This window comes from Maniola jurtina, chromosome 1, assembly GCF_905333055.1.
Source record: "Maniola jurtina chromosome 1, ilManJurt1.1, whole genome shotgun sequence".
NCBI classification, from domain to species: domain Eukaryota; kingdom Metazoa; phylum Arthropoda; class Insecta; order Lepidoptera; family Nymphalidae; genus Maniola; species Maniola jurtina.
Genome location: NC_060029.1, coordinates 16,248,587 through 16,275,556, shown reverse-complemented (window position 1 = coordinate 16,275,556; position 26,970 = coordinate 16,248,587). Strand labels below are relative to the sequence as shown.

General features: G+C 36.4%; 2 protein-coding genes and 2 long non-coding RNA genes across 5 annotated transcripts in view; 2 read left to right on the top strand and 2 right to left on the bottom strand.

Moving 5' to 3' along the window:
- The first annotated feature begins 80 nt into the window (after positions 1-80).
- Positions 81-14,404, top strand: LOC123865093. The gene is made up of 3 exons (XR_006795895.1): positions 81-164; positions 2,574-2,579; positions 14,394-14,404. It is a non-coding gene; the product is annotated as an uncharacterized LOC123865093 (long non-coding RNA).
- Positions 1,082-8,640, bottom strand: LOC123865033 (succinate--hydroxymethylglutarate CoA-transferase-like). The gene is made up of 7 exons (XM_045905854.1): positions 8,354-8,640; positions 7,888-8,274; positions 7,360-7,537; positions 6,099-6,870; positions 3,923-4,040; positions 2,668-2,814; positions 1,082-2,184 (listed from the first exon to the last, which is right to left on the bottom strand). The coding sequence occupies exons 1-7, from the start codon at positions 8,436-8,438 to the stop codon at positions 2,057-2,059; spliced, it is 1,815 nt and encodes a 604-aa protein (XP_045761810.1). The 5' UTR covers positions 8,439-8,640; the 3' UTR covers positions 1,082-2,056.
- A 1,781-nt stretch (positions 14,405-16,185) lies between the features above and the next one.
- LOC123865039 lies at positions 16,186-22,551 on the top strand. Of its 2 annotated transcripts, none has more exons than XR_006795883.1 (2): positions 16,186-16,655; positions 22,082-22,551. It is a non-coding gene; the product is annotated as an uncharacterized LOC123865039 (long non-coding RNA). The 2 variants fall into 2 exon arrangements; XR_006795882.1 differs by having other exon boundaries at positions 16,186-16,664.
- Positions 22,552-23,175: 624 nt separating this feature from the next.
- The window catches only part of LOC123867397, a 30,037-nt gene continuing 26,242 nt past the window's right edge, over positions 23,176-26,970 (bottom strand). The window contains exons 38-41 of the mRNA XM_045909400.1: positions 25,232-25,405; positions 24,576-24,654; positions 24,325-24,452; positions 23,176-24,228 (exon numbers count right to left, since the gene is read on the bottom strand). Coding sequence (XP_045765356.1) covers positions 23,176-24,228; positions 24,325-24,452; positions 24,576-24,654; positions 25,232-25,405 — 1,434 coding nt within the window. The remainder of the gene's footprint in view (positions 24,229-24,324; positions 24,453-24,575; positions 24,655-25,231; positions 25,406-26,970) is intronic.

Sequence of the window (26,970 nt, the reverse complement as noted above, 5' to 3'; positions counted from 1 at the left end):
CACGTCAAAAACGTCCTATGCACCGTAGCGCGTCGCTTGTACGTTTACCTCAGTTTACGACACTTAAGTCGGCTGATGTTAAATAGATTGTACCTAATAATACTGTATGAATATGGGACCCTAATTAAATGAGCGGATATACGCATTCATACATTATTTACAGAGTTTAGTGCGGGCTATACACAGACTTGTTTAAAGGTGACAGCACACTCAACTCAGAAAGACATCCTCATTGTATCGCCTCGCCGTCAACCATACGTCAACCTAATGTAAAAAAGAACCTAATGTAAATGTTAGTCTCGATAGCCCAACGGTTGAGGAGCGGACTGAATTTCGAAAGGTCGGCGGTTCAAAGCCGACCCGTTGCACTATTATCGTACCCACTCCTGGCACAAGCTTTACGCTTAATTGGAGGGGAAAGGGGAGTATTAGTCATGATTAGCATGGCTAATATTCTTTAAAAAAAAAAACAACAAGAATACGTGATGGCCCGAGTTGATACGATGATGAAATGATAAAAAAGCGTGGATTTGAACTTCGATTCGCTCCAGCAATGCGCAGGACTTCAATTGCTTTTATACATGGCATAATATTGTATATCAAATCTTTGAAAAGAGCAACCGCCGAGTTTCTTGCTGGTTCTTCTCGGTAGGAAAGGCATTCCGAACCAGTGGTAGATGCTTTTGACGATTCGAAAGAACTTGTAAAAGTCTAATTGAATAAAAACATTTTGAATTTGAATTTGAATTTGATCCACCTCCGCGTTGATATGTGTGCTATGACCTTAATGGCTCATATATGGCGCAGCGTTAGAGCTCACCACCACCCGCTTACAAATCATACTTGTGGCATATAGGGTCTTTTACACTTCAATTAGTAGGTATTAAAATTATTCATATTAATGGAATACAATTAATTAGGAAAGTGTATGTTGTACCAAACTTTACTACCAGTCTAATTAATTCAGGATAATAAGGGTGCCCGTCCACAGAAGCGGAGATGGCCAAGCAGATTTATTATTGATGAACTATGCCGGCGACTTTGTCCGCGTGGACTACACTTTCAAACCCCTATATTTTTGTCTCCTTAGGGGTTGAATTTTTAAAAATCCTTTCAGTGTGGTTACATTGGGTATCCACACCATTTAGCTGAATTCGGGAAAATTTTAGTAAATGTTTATTGTAATATGTGTTGGATCAGCAAATAAATCTTATTCTATTCTATTCTTAGCTGATGTCTACGTTCTTATGCATGACTCAGCCCGATCCGTCCAGTAGGTGAGCTTGAGCTATGCGTTGATAGATCAGTCAGTCAGTCAGTCAGCTTTTATCTAGGATAGATTTGGATGGATAACGTGATAATTATTTTATGTTTGAGTGGCAGAGTTCAGAATGGATGCAAAGTTTGGTCAGTGGTAAGATTATTGTACTTTACATTAAGTAATAAGTTGTAGGTAAATGTATTATGCGCGTTTATACAAAGAATCAAAAGCTTAATTTGCTATAATCCGCAGAAAAAGGAAAATCTGTACGGTACAACAGTCAGCACGCGACATGCACCACCCGCCCTCCCACTGCTAAGCATGCAGGAAAAGCCAGCAAACAAGCAAGCCCAAAGCCACCACGCAACACCACACAAATCCACCAGAACACGGAGCATCCTCAGGAGATGTAGTCCTTTCAATTGCAAACTCCTGGGAAGGCGGGTGGTGCATATCGCATGCTGCATGTTGTGCATTTGCCTTTTTAGCGGATTATCCATACCTATATTATAAATGCGAAAGTGTGTCTGTCTGTCTGCTATCTTTTCGACAAATTGACCCAACAATAACAGATTCTGACGAAATTTGGTACAGAGTTAGCGTATATCCCGGGGACGGACATAGGCTACTATTCATTCCGGAAAATCAAAGAGTTTCCACGGGATTTTTAAAGCCAAAATACACGCGGACGAAGTGGCGGGCATCCTCTGGTAGTAAATAAAGCTTTTGATCCTTTGTATATCATGGACTTCCGTAAAGTAACGCCTGCATCTATATAGAATACAGTATGCGTGTTTAGCTGTCGGTGTCGGCGGGCGGCTTGTCGGGCGGGCTGGGCGCGGGCTCGGCGGGCGACTTGTCGGGCGGGCTGGGCGCGGGCTCGGCCGGCTGCAGCGTTATCGATGCGGTCTGCTCCGCCGCCTGTGGACACCCAAATGGTAAACGTATTTATACAGGGTGTAGAACGATAGCAAAACCTTAGCTCTATTGTTATACCAACTAAACACAATCCGAAACCAATAACCATTTTTTTTTTGGAACACATTTAAATTTTTTTTTGTGCTGTAACCACAATTCATGGTTTTCGGATTTTTTCCTTTACTTGTGCTATAAGAACCTACGTGCCAAATTTCATGATTCTAGGTCAATGTGCACTTGAAAATAAAACATTTGACTGAAAATAGAACGGGCATTGCGTAGATATGTGCCGGGGGTCAATGTCGCGTCATAGGCGGGACATTAACCCCGAGTTTTGCACGCTATATATTGGGTCTTTAAAAAATACTAAATCACTAAAACTACAATTATAAAGCAAATAGTTGTTTTGATATATTATCATAGATATATTGAAAGAAAGAAAGAAAACTTTTTTATTGATGTTAATTTAAAGGCAAAGATCGTACAGACCTGCGTTTCAGTGGTGGTGATGGTGGTTTGTGTCTGTTGCTTCTTGCGTCGATGCTCCACGTGGCCAAAGCAGTGCTCACATTCGTCGTCGCTCGTCTCCGAATCGGATTCGTCGAAGCGACGAGGCTTCTCATATATACAACAACCTGGAAAACAACATGAAATTGTGTTTCAAGCAATAACTTCTATAGACTGTTTCCGCAGCCATGTTTCTGTGGGCCGCCATGTTTTCAAGAACACAAGCGTGAAAATTGGTCTTCATTTTTTAAAATACTAAAGTATACCTTATCTGGAGTTTACCTGACTGCTGTTGTGCAAGATATCACTCAAAATATCAAAAGCTAATGATTTTCTTTTGTTATTCAGATACTAGTAAGCCCTGACTGCAATATCACCTGGTGGTAAGTGATGATGCAGTCTAAGATGGAAGCGGGCTAACTTGGAAAAGGTATGGGAGTTTTCATTAAACCCATACTCTTTTGGTTTCTACACAGAAACGTACCAAAACGCTAAATTGCTTGGCGGCACGGCTTTGCCGGTAGGGTGGTAACTAGCCACGGCCGAAGCCTCCCACCAGACCAGACCAGAAATTTTGACATTATAAAATTCCAAACTCCTGCCGAGAATCGAACCCGGTACCTCCCCCTAATAAGATCACTGCGCCAGGGAGGCCGTCAAATTGAGAAGAAACTTTTCAGTTCGAAAACAAGACTACTATGATTCCAATCCTAATTGCTTCGCTAATCTTGAACTACAATTGGACCTGAGTTCCACGAGGCCGAAGTCATGGCTCAAAAACCAGCCAAGTGCGAGTCAGACTCGCGCACTGAGGGTTCCGTAATGGGGTCTTTTTTCCAACATTTTGTACGATAAATCAAAAACTATACATAAAAATCTGTTTTAGAATGTACAAGTAAAGCCCTTTCACATGATACCCCACTTGGTATAGTTATATTACTTTGAAAATTGAAACATAATTTTTTTAAATGATATAACCACAAATTCGCGGTTTTCAGATTTATTCCTGTACTTGTGCCATAAGACCTACCTACCCGCCAAATTTCGTGATTCTACGTGAAGTACCCTATAAGTTTGTCGACAGACACGACGGACGGACGGACAGACAACAAAGTGATCCTATAAGGGTTCTGTTTTTCCTTTTGAGGTACGGAACCCTTAAAGGGTTGTCTATAGTCTGTGAGCAAAATCCGGTCTGTCGCAGAACTGACCGCTGTTGAATGGAATGGTACTAACACTTGGACTTCTTCTTGTTCATGTTCTCGTTGTCGACGGTGTCCTCGGTCCACACCACCTTCTTGCGCGACGACGCGCGCGTCGGCCGCAGCGTTATCACAGCCACTCGCTCCACCGACTCCTGACCCAATACACGGCTGTTTATTATTAGGATTTATGGCTCGCCCTTTAAACCCAGTTCCTGTGAGTTGGAACCAACCTCAATTTTCGGTATTAACCGTTTATTTTATCAGGTACTCTAATCACACTATCACACTAATATTATAAAGGAGAAAGTTTGTATGTGTGTGTGTGTGTGAATGTTTGTTACTCCTTCACGCAAAAACTACTGGATGGATTGGGCTGAAATTTAGAATTGCAATAGATTATACCCTGGATTAGCACATAAGCTACTTTTTATCCCGGAAAATCAAAGAGTTCCCACGGGAATTTTAAAAATCTACATCCACGCGAACGAAGTCGCGGGTATCAGCTAGTCATTCATAAAAAGAAAACACCAACATTATGTTTCTTATCATTTATTTACTTTATTTATATCTTGTGATTAACAATGAAACTTTTACTATCACATATACCATATCAGTGTGGTTAGTATGAGATTTTACATCTCATCAATGTATATACGATTTGAGCGTCAAAACAATGTCAAATGAAAGAAAAATGAATCCAAAGCTCCTTGATATAAAGCCAATAATTCAGCAGGTACTTGAATTAGAGTAACTTGAATTCTATCAACATTGGTAATGTTAATATATTGTACTAAAAGCGATACGCACTCATCCGAATCCGTGAAAATATGGGTATACAAAATACGGACCTAATTCGGATATTGCTTACGCACTTATTCGATCTCTGATCCAAATCCAAGCTATTCAGTGGACATCTTTGAAATATCCTAGACTTACGTCCGATTTAAATCTGAGGCACATCTGAGATATTCTCACAGATGACAGAGAGAACTCGAATGACGGAAGTCGGAGCTAGTGCGTAAGCTACCATATAGTTCTATGACTACTTCACGTATTTTCACGGATTCAGATCGGATGATGCAGTGCATAATCGTCCTAAGGCTTCAGATTTATAAATATAAAGTTAAAAAAACTAGACCTGATTACGGTAGGTATATTGTTTACTTGACTTTATGTAAGCATAGATTTTAAATACCTAGGTACATATTTGATAATGATCATTTGATAAGGCATTGCTTGTTTATGCAATTTACAGAAATAAATGCATATCAAAAAATCTTTACAACAGTCTTATATTACCCACATTAAACTGTAAGGTTATTTTTAAAAATTGATTTGAGTTGTCAAAAATAATATAAAATTATTAATTTACCTAATGCAGGTAGTTTGATAAAATCGATATTTGGCTCATTCGATGTCATACAATCTGTTGCTAGGAGGCCAACAAGATCGAACTTGCATAAATACGGGTGTTTCGAAGGTTTTAGTTCAGTCTCCTTCCGAGATTCGGAGCGATATCGCATATTTTCGGTATTTCGATTGTGAACTGAATAATTAGATGTTGTGATAGCAATCACGCTCTAATTAAATTATTTATTTTGGCATTAGTTTGTTTAGATTAAAACTCTCGGATAACCTTACACATTAAACTTGTGTTTTTTTTGTGTTGGTTATGGAGAGGACATTCCAATAATTCGATAAAAATATTTAAATAATACCTGCTTTTCTGAGTGACGCCAATAATACATACAACTACTTTTTAGAAATTACAAGGTTTGTGTGACTTTCTGAAAAGAAACTCGAGCTAATACAGAAACTAGTGAGCTAAATAAAGATAAGAAGAGAATAGTCGAATAGCTTTTTACAGAAAAATATGAGTTAATGAATACCTAAATATTATTAACTTTAACAGAGCATAGGAGCTGAATCTATCAAGATATAGTGATGGATAGAAAGATTGAAGCAATTTGTACATTATATTAATAAAAAAAAATTAAAAAATGTTTTACAGTATAATGCGTTAGAAATTCACGCGCCATTTTAACTTTATGTGTCAAATATCATGTCAAAAGTACATTTTAGTCCTTATTTTAAAGGTGAAGCGTATTTTTGACATGACATTTGACCCATCGAATCAAAATGGCGCGCGAGAAGTCATTTTGTGCAGACTATATAAGGAAATGATTAGAAATAAAAGTTTATTTTACCACCTTATTTTTAAAAAGGCCGTCAATTTTAGCATCATGGTAACCTAAGAAATTGGACAAAATGTCCTTCGTATGCTGCCCCAATAAAGGTGGAGCCATTCTTGCCTTGTTCCCTCCCTCAGAGTACACCGTAGGAGGAGCAACAACCTTCACTGTACCTATAAGAGGATGTGGTAACTCCTTAACCAAACCTATCTCCTTAACATGTTCATCCTCGAAAACCTCTTTCATACTATTAACAGGCCCGTTAGGAAAGGTTGCATCTTTGAATATTTCCATCCATTCTTTCCTTGTCTTCGTTATAATAACTTCACTTAAAATTCTAGTGATTTCTTCACGGTTTTTAATTCTGGCTTCGTTATCTTTGAACCTTTCGTCTGTTATTAGTTCCTCTTTGTTTATAAGTTTGCAGAAATCAGCAAACTGTGCTTCAGAGCCTGTTCCGAGTACTATGTGTCCATCTTTAGTTTTAAACCCTTGGTATGGGACTATGTTAGAGTGTGCCATGCCCCATTTCTCTCCTTCAATGCCACAGTTTAAGTAATTATTTGCAATATTGGTCATACTGGATATTTGGGTGGAGAGCAGGTTACAGTCTATTTTTTGTCCTTTTCCAGTTTTAGTTCTGTAGTACAATGCGGTCATAATTGCGCCGAAGGCATGTAGGCCGGTAGTGATATCAGTGACAGCTACTGCAGGTTTAACTGGGTCTCCATTTCTCTCGCCAGTTGAATTTAGCAAGCCACCCATAGCTGCAGCGATGACATCATATCTAAAAAGTAACATATTTAAATAAATAACGAGTGCAAGTCGAACAGACACAAAGGATTCCATACCATCATACAAGATATAACACTACTTAGATTAGATATAACATACTTTTTCGTTGTTTTTTTTTGCATTTGCATGACAGCCATTTTGAAACTTTTATTATTTCTTGTTACTTGTTACAGCAGCAATAGAAATACACAATCAGTGAAAATTGCGACTCACTGCCAACATATCGGTTCGGTTTAAAGAATTTATTCTCAAAAAGAACATACTGTTCACTTACATTAAGATTACTATAATATACATTTCAGTACTTACACAGACGCATGCATTTACACTTTAAATTCATGAGATAAAGACTTGAGACATAAAATACTGCTGACAGACAGACAGACGGACATACAGAGAGATGGACAGCGATGGTAAAAGGTTCCTGTTGGCTCCTTTTGGGTACTGAACCCTAGAAACTACTTCATTTAGTTTTTCTTACCCTGGTTTTTTGCGATAAGGCCCTATGGGTCCAAAACCAGTGATGGCACAGTATATGATTCTTTTGTTGATCTGCTTCAGCTTGTTGTAGCCCACGTCCAGCTGATCCAACTTCCCCGGCAAATAGTTCTCCACTACCACATCACACTTCCTTGCCAAGTCATAAATTATATTCTTCCCTGAAATATTTAAAGTACAACATTTTCAAAATCTGCTGGTTTCTGCCACTCCGTCTGGTTACCAACAAAGCTACCATCTGACCCTTTTAAGGCCTGGGAAAAAGTAAGAGACTCAAGTAGAGTCAGTAATAAAATTGATAATTACACAAAATGAACTGACTAATATTTGGTAACAACAGAATTCTGTTCATTTATTTTAGAATAGGATAAGCTCTGAAAGTGTAGAGATAAGATAGACTCCTTACATAAGATAGATGATACTGTTAGCCACATCTCTCAACAAATTTTCATGATGATTATTACAGAAATTGATACAAAACTAGTAAAAAAACGCTTAAATAAATGCTTACCTTCTATACTTTTAAAATCAATACAGATACTCTTTTTACTCCTGTTCACACATAAATTATAATAAGCCTCTTTGGAGTCCTTGAAGAACGGAGGCCCCCACCTCCTTGTATCATCCCCACCGTGGCTCTCAACTTTTATGACATTCGCCCCTAAATCCCCCAAGGTCATAGTACACACGGGACCAGCAATCACCCGCGTAATATCCAACACATTTATATCGCTAAGCAAACCATCACTTTTTGTCGAATATCGCGAACTTTGAACGCTTAAAACGGATTTCGGTGATAAAAACACGTTTATTGGAGCCTTTAGAAGACGTATTGTAACACGATCGACGATCCCCATGACGAATTTTACGATATGCGACAGTGAAAGAGGCAATTCGACTGTTAGGTTATCGTGACGAAATAGTGTTTCTATGCGTATACATTATTAAATACCCGGTTTGATAAGTTACCTCGCTACTTGCCTCTTGTATTTGAGGTGGAACAGTCACCGCTGTGCTCGTCGTAGCCATCTCTTCAGTGCGTAAACGCTGCCGATCGCCCATTAAATCACACCAAATAAATTGGATCTCTCGTATTCACATTATAATTCACACATATAAAAAAAAAATTATACGCTCATGTAAGTTAAATAGCTTATATAAATAGTGACGTCGATTATTCAGCTACTTATCTGTTATCAACAGCCTTTTTTAAATTAGCAAACAACAAAAAATCACAAACACAAATTCCTTCGAGAATCGCAGATTTCACTTGTCACTTGTCAGTTGTCATTAATTATGAACGTCAATATGACATTAGTAATGTTTTTTTTTCTCTCGTCTGGCTTTACACTGATTAGCCGATGTCAAGTTTGTAGTTATTCACAAGTTATGGAAACTATATGTATAAGTATGGACTCCGTCGGTGCCGGCGCCCGCTAACATACTCGCGACGCCATTTAGAGCGCTTCCCAGCCAGTTCCACTACCAATAAACACCAGCAGAACACAAAAACCGGCCACTTCTCACAAAAAAACACTCCAAATAAGCACCGCACGCGCGCCAGCAAACGCCACCACAGACGAAGTCCCATTAGTAATGTCATGTTAAAGGCAATGAATGACATTGGCATTGACAGTTTTTATCTACATTGACACTCATTTTGATGCGGGTAACTTTAGAACAACGTATGAGTCAACCATGAGTCAAAAAATGTGCTCGTTCCCACCAGTTCAACTGCGTTGCAACATGCAGATGTAAAAACCATCAGCAATTTTTTTTTGGCTTTCCCCGCTTAGACTAAGCTTTCTTAGATGCCCTTGGGATGTCCATAATTGAATAATTACTTTAGTAACGTAAAACTAAAACAATAATGGTTCAAAACGTGTCCTGGTCTGAAAAGAAGCCCAAAACTTTCTGTACTTTTCTGGGTTTCTGTACTTTTTATTATCACGATTTCGTATTACGTCTTAAAACTTATTAGAAGTTTATCTGCATCTTGGTAATGGTATCTATCTACCTAGTCGATTTAAAAATTATCGTAGGACCACATAAAAAGCATATTTTATTGTTTTCGTCGTCATAATAATAATATTCTTGGGTGCTTTCCAAAAAATTCTTCTGGGATTAGTCACTATAATACAAATTACAAAGTGAAAGCGTGAATCAGAAATAATCTGATTCTGATTCCCATTTCCGCGGGATTTCCTTCTGCGTCAATTAAAATTAGCAATTCAATTTACACGTCAATGATCATGACCAACCCAACCCACCCGGCCCTTGGACCCACACGGGTCTCCTCTCAGAATCGCCTAGTAATAAATATTATACCTATAAAAATTACGCTTTACATCGATTTATTTAGAGAGAGAGCTCCATAGTTCGTTATAGTCCCCACATCCGCAAAGCAACATTCCCTCATTCCCTCGTAAACTATACAAAAGCGTCCCAAGCCCACAAAAATGTATTGGAATAATTCCAGCCGCGCATTTCCTCACAAAATCTACTTAGAATTTAAAAATAACATAGAATATTAGGTACTGAGTGTCATTGAGCAACACGGGCAGTTTCATAGACTAAATAGAAATAAGAATAGATTTTTTTTATTCAAATAAACTTTTAAAAGCGCTTTTGAATCTTCAAGTGAATCTACCGCTAGTTCAGGATGTTCTTCCTGCCGAGAAAAAGCAGCAAGAAACTCTGCGGTTATTCTTTTCAAATAAATATTCAATTTATAATTTATGCCAAAGTGCAAGGGTTTCCGATACATTTAAATTATGTGCTTATAGAACCGTGTGCGCTATCACTCTGCACACTTTTGCATGTTTTCAGATAGACAACGATTGACAGAGATAGACAGAGTGTAGGACTAGGCAAAAATATGGCGCATCGAAGTGAGCACAAGAGGAGTTCTACTGTATGGTACTTCGCGATTGGTTGATCGGTCGCCTCTTTGTTCCCGCAATACACAAACTTTCCAAGCGTACATCCTCATTCTGAGAGTCTATTGCGTCTACTAAGCGAATGAGTAGAGAACTTCAGGCACAGAGTAAGGATATGACATAGACGAGTAAAATATAATTTTTAGGAAGGAAAGAAGCACAATTTTGTCGTTTATTCAAAATATAAGAGAGAGCGCCGCGAGCACAGAACTCCTAATAATAAGGCAAGGATTTCGGTGGCCGCGAGCGGCAGGTATCCTTTGGAGGCGTCGAGAGTTGCGCCCTAAGTGCTGGACTTACATGCACGCGACACACCGTGCACCATAGCTGTTACCACTGATTGGTCTGAAGCTTTGGCAGATATGAATGTTGCTGTCTCCTCCCCACAAGGACGGGTATCTTTGATTGAGCGCAATGGTCCGAGTTACTTCGATTAATGGCTTCTGCCTGCCGTTGACGATCGCGGATACACCGAAATAATTTTTCATAATACTCTTCAAGAGATAATATTTATGGTTGCCTGTTAGAAGCTCAGCTGTTTTTCACGTTATTTGATGATAACCACTCGGCCGTTACACGGGATTTATGGGTATCAACTCATTGACGCTAATAGTGCTTTAAAATATTTGAAACTAAGAAATTCATGGTAATGTCTTACAGACTGTTCATTCTAAAATGAACGGTCTATAGTTTCAATTTTCGAATAATAAGTAATCATGTTATCTCCATAGAGATAGTACATCTGCGGGCCTGCCCGCGAAATTCAAATTTAATTTGGTTTTTCGCAATTTGTAACTAATACGACAACGTAGGCTTATGGTATTCTCACAGGTTTACTTAAAAATCTTTACTTGAAAGGGTCCAGTTTACGAAATTAATTCTAGTATTGACTAATTTGTGAGAATAGTCGATACTAGAATTAATTGATAGATACTTGAAAGATCAAGTAAAGATTTTTACTTGAAAGGAGGCCCGTGCTCAGTTATATTGAACCGACTATAATATTGACGACTTACATACCTATACAGGTAGAATAATCAATTTCATTTATTTTTGCGAATCGAAACAGTTTATTTTATTTATGCGAATGAAGAAAAGTACCAAAATAATTAGTTTTGAAAGGTTGACGATCTGAAGGTAGTCGACCTGTATGACCGTCCCGGCACCTCGCTGCTCCCAAAAATACTTACTTGCTTACGTATTATTCACAAAAACTGAAAAAATATTTAAATCTTGATTTACTAGGACTCTTTTATGGTGACTGATTTATTATACACTAGCCGATGCCTGCGACTTCGTCCGCGTGGAATCAGGTTTTTAAAAATCCCGTGGGAACTCTTTAACTATCCGAGATAAAAAGTAGCCTATGTGCTAATCCAGGATAGTATCTATCTCCATTCCAAATTTCAGCCAAATTCATCCAGTAGTTTTTGCGTGAAGGAGTAACAAACATACACACACACACACACATACAAACTTTCGCCTTTATAATATTCGTGTGATGATATAAGTATAGGTAGTTAAATAAATAAATAAGTTACGGCTATACTCAGGTATTTAGTCGATGTAAGTCCGACTAGTTTCGAACACATCGGATCAGTGAGGTAGGTAAACCTACGAATTGTATCTGGGTTATATAGATAATGTCTGAGGTGTCGATACCAAAACCAATAGGGGTTTGAAAGTATGGTCCACTCGGACGAAGTCGCGAGCATAAGCTACTATAGGTATAAGTTGCTATGCATTTCGAATAGAGATCGCTTGAAAAAGCGATATGATGTTATTCTCTCAAATGGTTTTAGTTTTGGGTTTGACCACAATTCATAGTTTGAGCTGTGGTTTGAGTTTGTAGGTATTATAACATATATAAGTAGGTAGCTATTAAAAAAAAATTAGTAAAAAAATCATTGTACTTTTTTTATATGGGAGATAGGTAGATTGCGCACTGTAGAGGTGGTAGGCATGGAGTAAAAATTCAGCGGCCTACGCTCCAGCGCGAATATAAACAATCTTATCATTCTCCAGAATTGAATCGCGCACAGGGCCGGACTCAGATCTGTCGAATTTACTGGAGAAATCGACGAATTATTTTGTATAATTTTTTTACGAAAGCGAAAAAAAATACCAGAAGTTAAAACTAATCATTGGAACATAATTTCGTGATAACTTAAACTTATAGCATTCTTTATCAGTTTGTTCTACAGGTCTGATCTAGATATAACATTTTGCAATAAATATGTTGGATTATCGGTGATCGGAAAGCCAAGATCCTTGGTCTTGGTTAAGTCAAATGGTAATTTGCAATATCCTACCACACTGTGTCTATAAACAGGTTAACGGGTTCCATCTATCGCCATTATCACTTCCGATTAATATTACGGAAGTTAACATTTTGTCACAAAGATATTCCTGTGAATGATAAAAGGTAGACTCTTGAAATGTGAAAAACACCAGAAGGCAATGACTTGGCGCCGACTGATTCGGCGAAAAAACGACGAAAACAAAGTTAAATATAAACACAACAAATATATTGGGTCACTCCCGCAAGAAAATACCGCTGTGACAAATAATTAATCTCTGTGTGCCAAAAGCGAAAATGTAGATTTTATATTTATTTCTAAATAACTAGTTAAAAACATTCTTTGTTTTCCCGAAGTTCGTTAGTCGTGCGCTGTCCTTTAGTATAGAGACTATTCTCTTGCTCGAGCAACTAGTGTCTAATTAATAGGTTCAAAATGAAACCGGGATCCGAAGGCCTCAACCTGGTTGCTACATACTGCATCCTACTGATGCTGCTGATCTCCCTATGGCTTCTCTACTCGGCATTTTAAATCTAAATTGTGAGTAAATTTTGTTCAAAAATAAACCTCCAATGATTTTTTTCTGTAATGTAGCAAATCAAGAGGTGTTATACAAAGTCTGTGACGGAGAGTCATGAAATTAATCTTAACGTAATCGCTATTTTGTTTTATGAAATGGAATATAAATGAAACTTTTAAAATGTCGAAGAAATATGACTGTTATGTTTGGAAAAATAAGTGGTCATTATTACGTAATGAGTTTTTGTGATGCTGTGGAAGAGTCAGGATATTGTTATGCAACAATTGCAAATTAGTTTAATCATGTAAACGTTACCATACCGAAAATATTGTCATAAAAATAGTTTAACCAAATGGTAGTAAAGTTAAAGATGTCTTTAGTTTCGTTGAGTTTAAAATAAAATTATTATTAATAAATCTAAGAGTTATCGGAGAGGAGAACCGAGAATAAACAGCTATACTTTATTTTATTTTTGATGCAAATCCGATTTTATTTTCAAGCATTTTTTAACACATTGCTACACTCATCAACATATTCGTATCGCTCTTCACGTCGTCGTCTCAATTTTTTTTTTTTACAGAATATTTAAAAAATACTTAGAAAATCACATCAATGCTACATCTTTTAACAGCAAGGTAAGACCCTGGCTGCTGGTGGTTAAGAATCAAGAGTGAGGAACCTCACCTAATGGAAGTAGTCTGTAAAGCAATGCCTTCTATTTCCAGCTCTTGACCCTAACAGGCAAGCGTAAGTTATTCCTTATACGCTTGGCTAAGCTTTGGAATACTTTTCAGGGATCTGTGTTTCCTATCAACTACAATTCGGGGGTTAAAACAAGAGTGAATAGGTATCTTCTGGGTAAAAGCGTCCCATCGTAGGTCACTTCATCACTTTCCATCGGACATGATTGCGATGAAGCGTTTGCCTATAATGAATAAAAAAGCAAGCCATTTTACTAGATTGTGGGTAATTCCTATAATGATGAAGGGAATTCATCCCAAATATAATAAAACGTCCTTAAGCACAAGTCCGTCCCTGGCCGCCGACGCATGCCGCCAGGCCGAGGATCAGCATGGATCAGTTCTGCTCCACATCGCAAGCATGGCGATCAACGCCGAGACGGTGAACCTCGCCGCCACCTACATGATCCTCGTGATCCTGCTGTTCTTCCTGTGGCTGCTCTACTCCGCGGTCTTCTAGTGCACATCAATGTAAGGGAGAGTGACCTAAGTGATGAGTGATGTTTTGCAGGACTTAGATTTCAGTTTATTGGATTTGGGTCTTCAGGTATTTTAAATGGATTTTTAAGTTTTTCGGTTTTTCTTTCATGATATGTTCATAATAGATAGCGTGGTTCTTTTTTGTAATAAGAAGTATCTTCATTTTTTTACGTTTCATGAAACAAAACTTGTGATTGTGTCATAATTCCAGGATTGCAGCATTTGGAGAAATAGGAAGCTGGATAAATATCTAGATTACATTTAATTTATGTTCAGAATTCATGTTTATCGCGTAATAGCTGGAGTTTTTCTTTAACTATCGATGCTGTTCTGTTTTTTTCTTTATTTTATGAAACGAAGGTGCCTTGTGGTTTTATCATAATTTTGCAGGGCTTGGATTTTTATAAAGGGTTCTGTCTACTCTAGTCTAGTATTAGCGTCTATTTTCTTCATTTTTTCCACATCGCATGCATGCCAATCAACGCCGAGACGATGAAACTCGCCACCATCCACCTACTTGATCCTCGTGAATCCTGATTCACGAGGATCAATCGCTTTTCTGGCTGTGGTCCGCGGTCTTCTAGCGCACAACAATGTAAAGACGAATGACTAAAGTGACGAGTGATGAGTGATTGTGACATCGTTTATATGGATTTTGAAAGATCTAGCTCACTTTTTATTGGATTCAGGTCTTTGGGTTTTTTTAAAGAATATTGTCATGCTATTCATGAGCAATATTCCCCTTACCCTTCCAATTGAGCAAAAAGCTTGTGCTAGGAGTAGGACGACAATAGTGCAATGGGTGGGATTTGAACCACCGACCTTTCGGTCCGCTTTTCAACCGTTGAGCTAATTGAGACGCATTTTAGATGTGGTTTTTCTTTCCTAATAGCTATGCTGTCTTTCTAAGTGATATGTGATTGTGATATAGAATTTGAATATGACTTACTCGTAATCGGGTATTTTTTCAGGTATTACAGATATTGCGCCTATTTTTTTCGTATTAGTTTCTTCCTTTTCTACTCGCTTTCTTGTCGGTTTGCTTGTTTGTCTGTTTGTCGGCACAAATTTCGCAATCGATTTTAAATCTAATTCCCGATGAGCTTTTAAACATATCTACTCGTAGTTGGATGTGGATAACAACTTAACATTATCTTGTTTCCTTGTCTGTCTGTTGGTTAGTTTTTATTACAATTTTTAATACCAGCGGACTAATTTACTACCTACTAGAAACATTGGGTGCATCATTTTAGGATCAATATTGAAATGTTTAGGTTTTTTCTCACGTTGTTTAAATAATTTCGTTTGTGTATTTGTACCTAATGATTAAATGCCATTTAAGGATTTCTGATTTGATTTAGCTTTTTCTGTTTATTTGATTTGTTTTGTTTTCAGAATTCAGTTATTCAAGTTTTTTCGTAATATAGGTTTGGTATTATAACGCTTCACAAAAATGTTGTTTTTCGTGAGAAATGACTTGTAGTTGTTTCATTAGGTTAAAATTTTTTTCAGCATTTGGATTTAGGTATATTTTCACATACCAAATTAAGCCTATTTGTTTCAAATTGATGTGTTCATTTTGTCACTCAACCGTTTTTTTTTCAAAATCGGAGAGTTCCTTTCTATCTCAGATTGTTTTGTAATCATAGCGATAATTATTTTAGGAGCAGCTAAGCAGAAAAAGTATTGGTAATCGGAATGGCCCCATCATCATGATCAACCCATCACCGCCTCCCTAGTGATAGTGTCTCCTCTCAGAATGAGAAAGGTTTAGGCCATAGTCTGCCACGCTGGTCCAGTGTGGGTTGGCAGACTTCACACAAAGAAAACATTACGAAGAACTCACACAGGCATGCAGGTTTCTTCGCGGAGTTTTCCTTCACCGTTAAAGCAAGTGATATTTAGTTGCTCATTAAAACGCAAATAACTCCGAAAAGAAACCTCGACCTCCCGAAAAAAGGTTATCACAGGAATAGCCCCAATAGAGAATTTATAGGTTCTATAGTTAGCATTGTTTGTTTTCATTGTTATCACTTATCACCGGTCGATATCCACGACAGGCTGCTGTCAACGACAGATCTATAATTACACTCATATTTATAAATCTGGAGATTGGGCGTGGCGCGTAGGCGCCCCGGAGTGGAGACAATTTCGTGTCACGAGCCAGTTTTCTGGAGCCGTTTGTCCAGTCCACGCGTCCACCATGCCGCAGCACGAGACCACGAGCCTCATCGCCACCTACCTCATCCTGGTGCTGCTCCTCGCCAGCCTCTGGCTACTCTACTCTGGAATGTTCTGAGGTGCACAAGGTGATTTTTTTTGTTTAAGAGCGACAAAAGTGAGGGTGGAGTCTACTTAGTTGGATTTTGGATTACAGTTTTTTTTTTTTCTTTAAAAGCGTAACAAAAGTGAGGAATTTAACATAAGGTTAAGGTTCTTTGTATTTTCTTGACACCTGTGATCTTAAGATGTTGTGAATGCATTTATTTTGTTATTTCTTCCGATGTGATGGTCAGAGACCCTCAGCCAAGATCTGTGTGGATATTCGGTGCATTTATGTACATCGGTGCCATTATTATCTACTTAATTAGAATTTTGATCGGTTACCTTTAACTTTATTTTTCGCTAAAATAATCTTATGACAAGATCTAGGACGGATCTAGAAGCACAGATTTGTGGTGCAATTACCTAGTTATTTAATATCAATATAACTGTAGACATACAATCTTTAGAAATGTTTCTTCCCTTTTTTGCGATTCGTTAGCTACCTTAAAATGATCGTGATACCTAGTTCATTATAAGTAAGTTCATATTTTACTTCACTCTAAAATCTATAGCATTTTCTAATCATCTTTCGCATAAATTCGTATTCAGAGCGTTGATTAGCCAATTAAATAATAACCTAATAAATAACTTATTACTATGTATTTCGTTTTAATTTACTAATACTTACCGTAGTAGTGCTATCTAAATCAATAATACACCATGATACTAAAACTAAGTAGGTACATTAGGTAATCAGTATTTCCAACCAATTAATTGAATCGTAAAATAGTTATTGCATCTTATGAAGATCAATATTCTAAAGTTTTAGCTTTTATCACATCCCGTAGTCGATCAGTAATAAAACATGCGACCAGTTCCTTTAATCATAAAACACTCGATTCTTGGCAACAATCTAATGTAATATTAATAAAATATAAACCACATTTAAAATAGCAATTTGGAGCCGTCATCATTTTACACTTACAATAAAATTGAAGATGAATTTACTAAGAATACTATATATATAATAAATCGTTTCGTTTATTCTACAGTAAAATTGTAATTTCAAAGTGTTCGATTCACATCTCTATAAAAATGTTCGTTTATAAAAACTACCATACCTACCTAGTTTGTGACAATAATGAGTGAGGTGCAAAGGTTGAGGTGTAAGTAGGAAAGAAGAAATCAATTAAAGCGGTATACTTAAATCATTTAAAGAAACAATAAATCAAAATAAAACAAAAATACTGAACATCCACAGCCAACCATCAAAACCGTTAAAATTAAACAACTTTCGAGATTTTGATGTAAACTTGAAAAATAGAATTTTCATGTTTCTTAACATTTAGCTACGTTTCTCTCTTAATTTAAGAAAGTAATAAACTTTTTAATGATCATGATACTCCGTCTAAATATATACAAAAGGAAAAGGTGACTGGCTAACTGATCTATCAACGCACAGCTCAAATTTCTAGACGGATCTGGTTGAAAGGTATACAGAAAATTCAACCACTAAGTAAGGGGGTAAAATAGGGGTTCGGCGGACAAAGTTACAGGCATAAGCTAGTCTAAATATACAAAAGGAAAAGGTGACAGACTGATTGAATGACTGATTTGACGGGTCACGCTGAAATTCGTCATGCAGATAGCTATTATGACGCAGCCATCAGCTTAGGATGAATTATTGAAATTTACCCCTAAGGGGGTAAAATAGGGATTTGAAATACGTGTAGCCCACGCGAATGAAGTCGAATGAGCTAGTCTTAAATACGTAGTGTTAAGGAAACGTGAAGAGCTTTCTCGCAATTTTCAGAATAGAACGCACAATTTAATTCTACATAACGTAGATGATTTCATTCCACCAGATGACACAGAAACCTTAGTCAGACTCGGTACCCACTATTACATCGGCTATAAATGTTCGTTGCCTGCGTCTTCTCGAGAAAACATAACATTCCCCTGTCTAAAATTATCTACATTCTACATAATTCCGCCGAAACTGCGAACGGTGCGTGTCCAGTACCTACAGCATCCACACTCGCAATAAAACATAGTTTTTCTGCCGATTGTACATCTGCCAAAACTCTAATAGTACTCGTATCAAAACATTACGCTTCAAGACTGTTGTAAACATGCTATCGCCAGAAATAATACGATTTTGCTCTCACCGGATCAAGCGAAATGCCTAATCTCTGAGAGTAAAAGTCTACGAAATAAAAAATTCTCTCCTTCAAAACTTAAGACGTGTTTTCGTTTAAAGAAATAAGAGAAATAAAATTTACTTCGTACTAAGTAAATGAAAGTGCAGAGTTTCTCTTCCACCATTCTGACCCTGACAAATCTGTAAACCATTTTCTTTGAATTGCACTTCGAGCGCCCGTTTTACCTACCAGATCTTTTTCCATGCACCTGCTAACTGTGGCGGTAATCACTTAACATCAGGTTAACCTGCCTGCTCGTTTGCTCACAATTTTTAGATATGAATAAAAATAAATAATTTCCCTAAACACATAAATACATGCATACATTAGACTTTTCGAGTATCATACCTCTTTTCAAGTTAATCCAGTTCTATCTTAGACTATATCATCACTTACCACTAAGTAAAATCATAGGAAAGGGCTAACTTATAATGGAAAAACAAAAAGCAGATCATCTTCTTCGTGAATTTCAGTCGCAATCTAAAAAATTGTATTTTGAATTTTGATAGGCCAGGAAGTATTACAACGCCAATTTTATTATAGGTATAAGTACTTTGTAATTTGTGATCAATAAAATTTTGTTTTTTCTTAATTAATAAAATTTTCCCATGTTACATTCTACACGACAAATTTTAAGCTTTGTTATACGTAAGCTAGATACTAGGTAGCCAAAAACCCTTTAAACGATCTAAGATTTAAGATTAATGGACGCGTGGCACGTCAAGCGACTGATAATTAAACGGAGACAAATGAGTGAATAATAAATCTGTTGTGTTGTCTAGTACTAATTTGTCTCTGTTAATCTTGAATACTATGTCTAAGATCACTAAAGCGTTATATATTATCCATTAAACGATTGAAACTTTCTTAATTATTGATACGGCATGTCTGGCAGTCATCAGGCATTCCAAGAATGCCGTGGTTGTAGATCTTAGAAGCAATATAGCCATGGTTAATTTCTATCTTTAGAGATATGAGCGCAGAAGATCTCAGTAAGAATTTCGTGATTAAATCTGAAGAAATATCCATAACAAGAAGGAAAGAAAGATTGAATATGAAAACAAATGGACTATTTATTAAAAACTCCAAATTTCAGTACTAATTGGAAAATTGTTTATTGTACTTATTGTAATGTATAAAAGACAAAGACAACGTTTAAATAAGAGATTTATAAAGTTTATAGTTTTATATACCCTCGATGACCATAATAGTGTAGAGAAGCAAGAACATTTTTTTAATTCATTTTTTTTTAAAGTTAACAAGTTTATTAATTCAGATAATTCAAGATTACGTTTAAAGTTACGTACTTAAGTTCTTTGAAGTTAATACAAGCAGTACTCACAAGAATTTAGCGTAGTAGCTTTAGTTTTAACTTAATTAGTTCTCGTAATAATTATTTGATTATCACCAACACATTTTAATCTTATAATTCCTCAATTTGACAACCAAAAGGTATATCGACAATGAAACCGAATTTGAATAACTTATTTGGTTTTAAAAATATGTTTACAAGCCACATTATTCTAAAAAGAAAACCAGACTCGTGGTTCTTATTCTAATGATGTTTGGCCCAGAATCATTTGACCTCTAGCCAGAATCTGATTAAAAAAAAACAGACAGTAAAAAATGATCAAAGAACGTCGCTAATCTCTTTGAATAATCTTAAAATCTTTAAAAACTCTCAGAAAATACTCAAATGGCAGAACACATCAATTACACCCGTCTACTTCTGTAAAAAACTAAAAAATGTGCAAGTGTTTGACGGCACTTTTTGCAATTAATCATGCTTTCTATTTCGACAGATTGTCAATTTTTTTAAATGATGCTGAACCAAAATTAAAATAGCGTTCTATTTTAATTGGATTTGAAGATAACGTCCTCGCCCTTAAATAACACCAAACTGACCGTGAAAAAAAAATATAAGAGTTACTTAACTGGATTTATGTCGAAATAGAAAAATAAATTGTTATTTTCCGAGGTTTATTTTTATATTCTGGGTAAAAATAAGGGTACAGAGGAGTGCCCTGCAAGAGACCTACCAGTATAATTCTACATGAATGTGGAAGCGAAAGTACTATAAAGTATAAATGATGATCAATTATTCTACCTGTTGACATAATTATTATGCATGAACAAGATATGTTCCTTTTTGAAAGCCAAATGGGCCATGAATTATGATTCGCAAAATCGAAAATTGCTAAGGAATTTACAGAATACCAAGTGTCTGTACTAGCAATAAAACGTACAAAAATCAGCTTTAACTAAGTGATTAACACCGTGCAAATACTAACAACTTATAAGCTGATAGAACATTGATGCTGAAACTATGATTAAAAAATAAGTTAACCCATTACTACAGTCTGACCTGGTAGTAAAAGATGATGCAGTCTAAGATGAAAGCGGACTAACTTGGAAGGCGTATGGCAGTTCTACTTAACTCACTACCTTTTATTGGTTTCTTCTACACGATATCGTACCGAAACGCTTAATCGCTTGGCAGCACTGCTATGGCTTTGCCGATAGGGAGATAACTAGAAAGAAGCTATTATTCTTGTACATTGTAACCTAGCAATCGGAAACAGAGCTTCCAAATATTTGTGCTCGCGTCATATCCAATCTTCGTCACGAGTTCGCTGGCAACGCAAATAGTTCTGGCCATTCTATTCATAAATAACATGTTATAGCGACATTCATACCGCCAATAAAATTCTTCTCTCCGTATTTTTGTAACACAAATTGATTGGTATTTATAAACATATGTGCTTTGGTATTTTAAATATTGATAAAATATTAGTTCTATGTGGTAATATTATAAGCGATGATAGCCTAGTGCTTAAAAACATCGGCTTTCCAGTCGGGGGGCCAGGGTTCAATTCCAGGCAAGCACCTCTAACTTTTCGGAGTTATGTGTGCTAAGTAAAACATCGTCAGAAAACCTACATGCTTGAGAATTCTCCATAATCTTCTCAAAGATCTGTGTGTGAAGTTTGCCAATCCATACTTGGCCAGCGTGATGGACTGTGGCCAAAACCTTTCTCATTCCGAGAGGAAACCTGTTCTTAGTAGTGAGCCGGCGATGGGTTGATCATGATGATCATGATATACTTGTATAATCAGAATGATTATGATGTATGTATGTTATTATTCCTCACAGAAAAAAAAATGACGTGGTCGAAGATCAATCTGGTGTCTAACCATAAATAAACAGTAGAATTGGGTAGTAAAGCACAAATATTAAAATAACATTATCTTTGTTTCAGATGTGGTCGGGACAAGACAAAATTAGAGACCAATATAAGATGGCGGATAGACGATCGCTGTAAAACCAATTTAATTTTAAGAAACCGTAATTTTAGTGTTAAGTTAACTCTACTTTAAGAATAATGTTGTATACACCCAAGCATTTATATGACACGAACTCGGATCATCAGCTGAACGAAGCTCAATGTTACTCAAACATAAAGAGTACAAGAAACGGGATTGTAATTATAAGCAAGCAGAACACCAAAGGAACACTGTACAGTGCTGGGCATTCCAAGTTAATTAAAAACTAAAAATGTATTTACATAAAACGTGAAAGACAACTATTTAAATCGTCAAATTAACATCCAGTGAAATTATGTTAAATGGTAACATTTTTTGTTATTCGGTGCAGTTCGACTATTTTAGAATGTTATTACTTATTGTTGTTAAGAACTAAGTAAATTTTGTAATAAATTTTTTAAGAAAACCTTTTCGATTTTTGTTTCTTGCATTTTTATTACGTTTAAATCACCGAGAAAGAAAACAAATAGCTCTAAATTAGACGATAATCAAAGAATGTTTTAACGATTCCCGCTATACATAAAAACAGCATTTAAAATGTATCATTGTGAAAAATGTGAAGCTCATGTGATTGAAATTATTGTGGAAAACTAGAATAGTTCCCTATAAAACTGGACTCCGGTGGATGGCCAAATGAATGTTAACGCTACGCCGAAATAGAGCTCTGTGTTGGCTTCTGTCCAAATAAACATTCAGTAATTCATAAACCCGGTTCATTTCAACGCAACGGTGAATGAACATCCATTAAATTTCGATGACATATTGATTGCAAATAAAGGACATAGATTTCGATGTTTATAGATCCCGTAATTATAACTAAGTAAATCCTGTTCGATACAATCTAAGTAGGAGACGCACCAAAATTTTATAATTTTTTAATTTTAAATTTAGTTTGGAATAGCACGTCTCTTCATATTTCGCTGTAAGTGTGCTACTACACTAGACAATTAAAGCGGAAAATCAAATAAGGTCACTGCTAAGTACTATTATTGATAAAAAATAACAGTGGAATTTCGAACAGTAAAAATCTTTATTTATCTCGTTTAACAGACGAATCACTTTCACTTGATGATTCTGTTGATGGTATTTTTGTGACCTTTTCTTCAGGTTTTGGACTCGGTGGCATATCACTGTCAAGTGATCTAAGATTTCTTTCTTCTGCAGTCAAATCCCTTATTGGTTTCAATTCATGGGTTTCTACTGGGGGTGTTACAGGTTTAGGTTCGTCATATCGCACGTGGGCCTTACGTTTTTTGAAAGTTATAGAGGGTGTGATTCCCTTAAATCGTTGAGTTGAACTTTTAGATGAGATTTTATTATCTAGCCAACTTTGAGCTCCTCTACGCTTCTGCTCTTCAATATAATCTTCAACACTTTTTAATTCACTTGGTGATTTCTGCCTTTGTTGTTCTTCTTCGTGTTTCTTATCTTGTTTCTCTAATGTGAACGATTCGTCCGATATTATATGTTCACTAACATTTTCGGTTACCGTTGCTTTTTTTGATGTACTAGGTGCCACACTTTCAGATGATAATTTTCTTTTTGCAGAGATTATAGATTGAGTATATTTTGTATCAGTTAACTTTTGAGTCATTTCGTTCTCATCCTTTGAAGTTTCAATATTATTTTTTCGTAAGGGTTCACTGGTTATACTTGCACTATTCAAATTGATATTCGAGTGCCTTGTATGAGTTGGCCACAAGTATGATTTATCAATTGACTGTGATCTTATGAATGTCTGACTTGTTCCTGGAGGTGGTAAAAATACCCCAGACCTCTCTTTTCGTACACTGTCCATCTGAACTGAAGGACTAGGAGACGAACGACTAGGCGACGGTTCTGTCGTAGGACTTGAGGATGGCTGATCATCGCTCCTGAACGGATAGCCTTTAGGGCCTTTTTTATCGTCTCCATAAAAATCCTCATCCCCATAAGATTCTATATGTTTGTAAATAGCATTTCTGCTTATTGGAAAATGTTTCAATAGATCTGCCCAATCCTTCAAGTTTAGAGTAAGTACTTGTGACTTTGTGGTGGTTACATAAGAATGCGTGTACGGTAAGTCGTGTAAGAGGCCTTGTAACTGAAAAAAAGAAACAATAATTCTTAACTGAACAAACATGATTTTAACAGGTGCTATAAATTAGAATGTCAATGTTCTTTAAGGGTAGGTAGTTACTTGTCCAAAAATTTCTCCACCATGGTAGGACCTTGATTTATTACAGTTTTTACATATTTCTCTTACTCGTCCTGTATGTATTATGTACATAGAGTCAGTAATTTCCCTTTCCTTAACCACGAACATGTCTAAAAATATTTGACTGTTATTAATAATAATCAGAATAATCAAATGATTAAGTAGATAAGGTTCTGAACAAATTGTGGGCGTTCACAAATCAACGTTTAGACTTTATTTAATTCATCACTTACGTTCAGTATAGGTGTAAAGCTTCATGAATCCAACTAGCTGACGAAGAAATGCAGGCTCGCAGTCTTTGAATAAGATATTCTGAAACAATGTAGGAATTAAATAACATAAGAAAATGTTCTGAATTAAAAATGCTTCTAAGGTGAAATGTGTCAGAAAAGAAAATTATTCTTCAGAAGTTCCGAACCTATCGTAACTGAATGACTTTTGCAGCTTGTCAGGTTTTCCCTTTCCGAAAAAGATACTCGGACAAACGCTTAAGTGGTTTAGCTCCTTGACATAATATTAACTAAGTAGTCTTTAACTATCTAAAGACCGCTCAATTAATATTATGTTTGCAATTATTCTGACACTCCATTTGCTTTCCTTTGTAAATCGGTTAGACTTGAAAGACTTCCCTCTTTCCAAGAAGCTTTAACAACAGTTGAAAGACTAATTCTAGAGGAAGCAATCAGTAAAATCGGTAATAACTTCTTTCATTGATAAATCTACATATGGTAATATTTTGCGTTTTGAAAAGAGTAAACAGATAACTACTGAGTATTTTGCCGGCTCTATTTAGTAATATTTGCTTTCTGAACCGATGGTTCAGTCTTGATTAATCATTAGAGCCACATGTTGGACTACGTGAAATAATTTGAATTCGCAAAGCCCTTACATTAGTGAGGTGATGCTGATAAGCTGCAGACATGATCTTCAGTTTGAGGCAGTTAGGAGCTGTGACTAGGAAGTGAGGGAGCTGCAACCCTCGAGAATTCCGCCAAAGGTGCAGAGAATATTTGTTCACCACTGCGACTAAGTTCTTTGACACGCGGTTGTTTTTCAGAAATTCCTGTAAATTTTATCTCATTCTATTGACAATATAAATCTTATGTTGAGATTTGTTAGATTACTGCAGATTTTGCAGGCATATAAAAGGAGTAAAAATAGAAACTAAGTACATGTGTACCTATCTTCCTCACTTAGGTACGTCATCTTCTGCAAGCAAGCACAACAGTCAGTTTGTCGTATCAATTTAGTTTTGTATATAGCTACAGGAATAAGTTGCTAGTATTTTTTGTTACATTGCCGATCAGTTAAGCATTCCGAAGGTACATATTATCATCAAAATACATTAATCTGTCTTTGGTACCTTGCTCGTCAAAATAATTAGATTACATTAAATCCCAGTTTACACTGTTCCGTTTTTAAAAATTCAAATCAAATGATGCTAAAGTCGCTAAAGTAACTACAGAAAATAATGTACTGCCATGAATTCCGTGGAACTTATTAAAAGCCGAAGCGCTCTTTTATTTTTGTACCTAATGGAATTTTAACAAATACCAAGCTCAATATTGAATATCATAAAGATAACCGAGTTATGAAAGCAGCAGAGTATAAATAGAACTTCTGTATTGGTGTAGAGCAGATTGGATCCGACTGATTTAATAGCAATCCAAATAATCCGTTTGTTCATTAGCCCGTCGCTCATGATTGATGTGTTTGATTTGGACACCGGCTACGTCCGGGCTCGGTATTTTAGTTTTGACAAATGGCTAATGTGATAAACATTTATTATGTTTAACAAATCTATTACTTTTGATTTCATAAGCCAAATTACGTTATGCCCGTCACATGGTTTGTCATATTGTTTTTCAGGTTTATATTTTTTGGATAATCTCATCAGCATCTCTAATGTGACGTGTTTGTCCGAAAACTTGGTTCTAGAGTCTCCACTCGCCTGTATCTAACTATTGTATGAATCAAGTTACTTCGCTGACTTTATTTACTGTTAACTTAGGCTTCAATTTTGAAGTAAAAAAAAAAACTGTTGCGCCTGACTAGAAAATTTCTATTCACTATTCAACGGTAAGTAGGTCCCGAAAAATTCCCGCCCGTCAAGCCAACCCTAAAAAATATAATTAATAACCAAGACATGAGCCACGTTAAAATTATTTATTGCCTTATAGGCACTTACTACAAGTTACATAATTGTGATAATTACTGCGACCATTTTATGGGATATTTATTGAAGAACTAGTGACTGCCCCAACCCACGGTTACGCTCCCTTGGGTATTTCAAAAAATCCGACCTTATTCCTTGTCTACATTTAAGTATAAAGGAAAACTGTATACAGCTCTCTAGATCCAAAGGCAAGGCATTGGTGAGTCAGGAGTTTTCTTTTTATTGTATAATGCGAAGAGAAGCCCATCAGAAGTTATTTATATCAATGAAAGTGAAGTGCAGGAAGCGGTTTAATTACTTTTGTTTCATCTCGTAACTCTATGAACGAGCACTTACTATGAGTTCTAAAGCTAGCCGTTGCCAAGTAGGCCCGTGATTGTTCTTGGTTCTAGTTGGCAGCTGTACTTAATGAATATTGGACAGATAATATAAGAGTGTACCTGAGGGGGCAT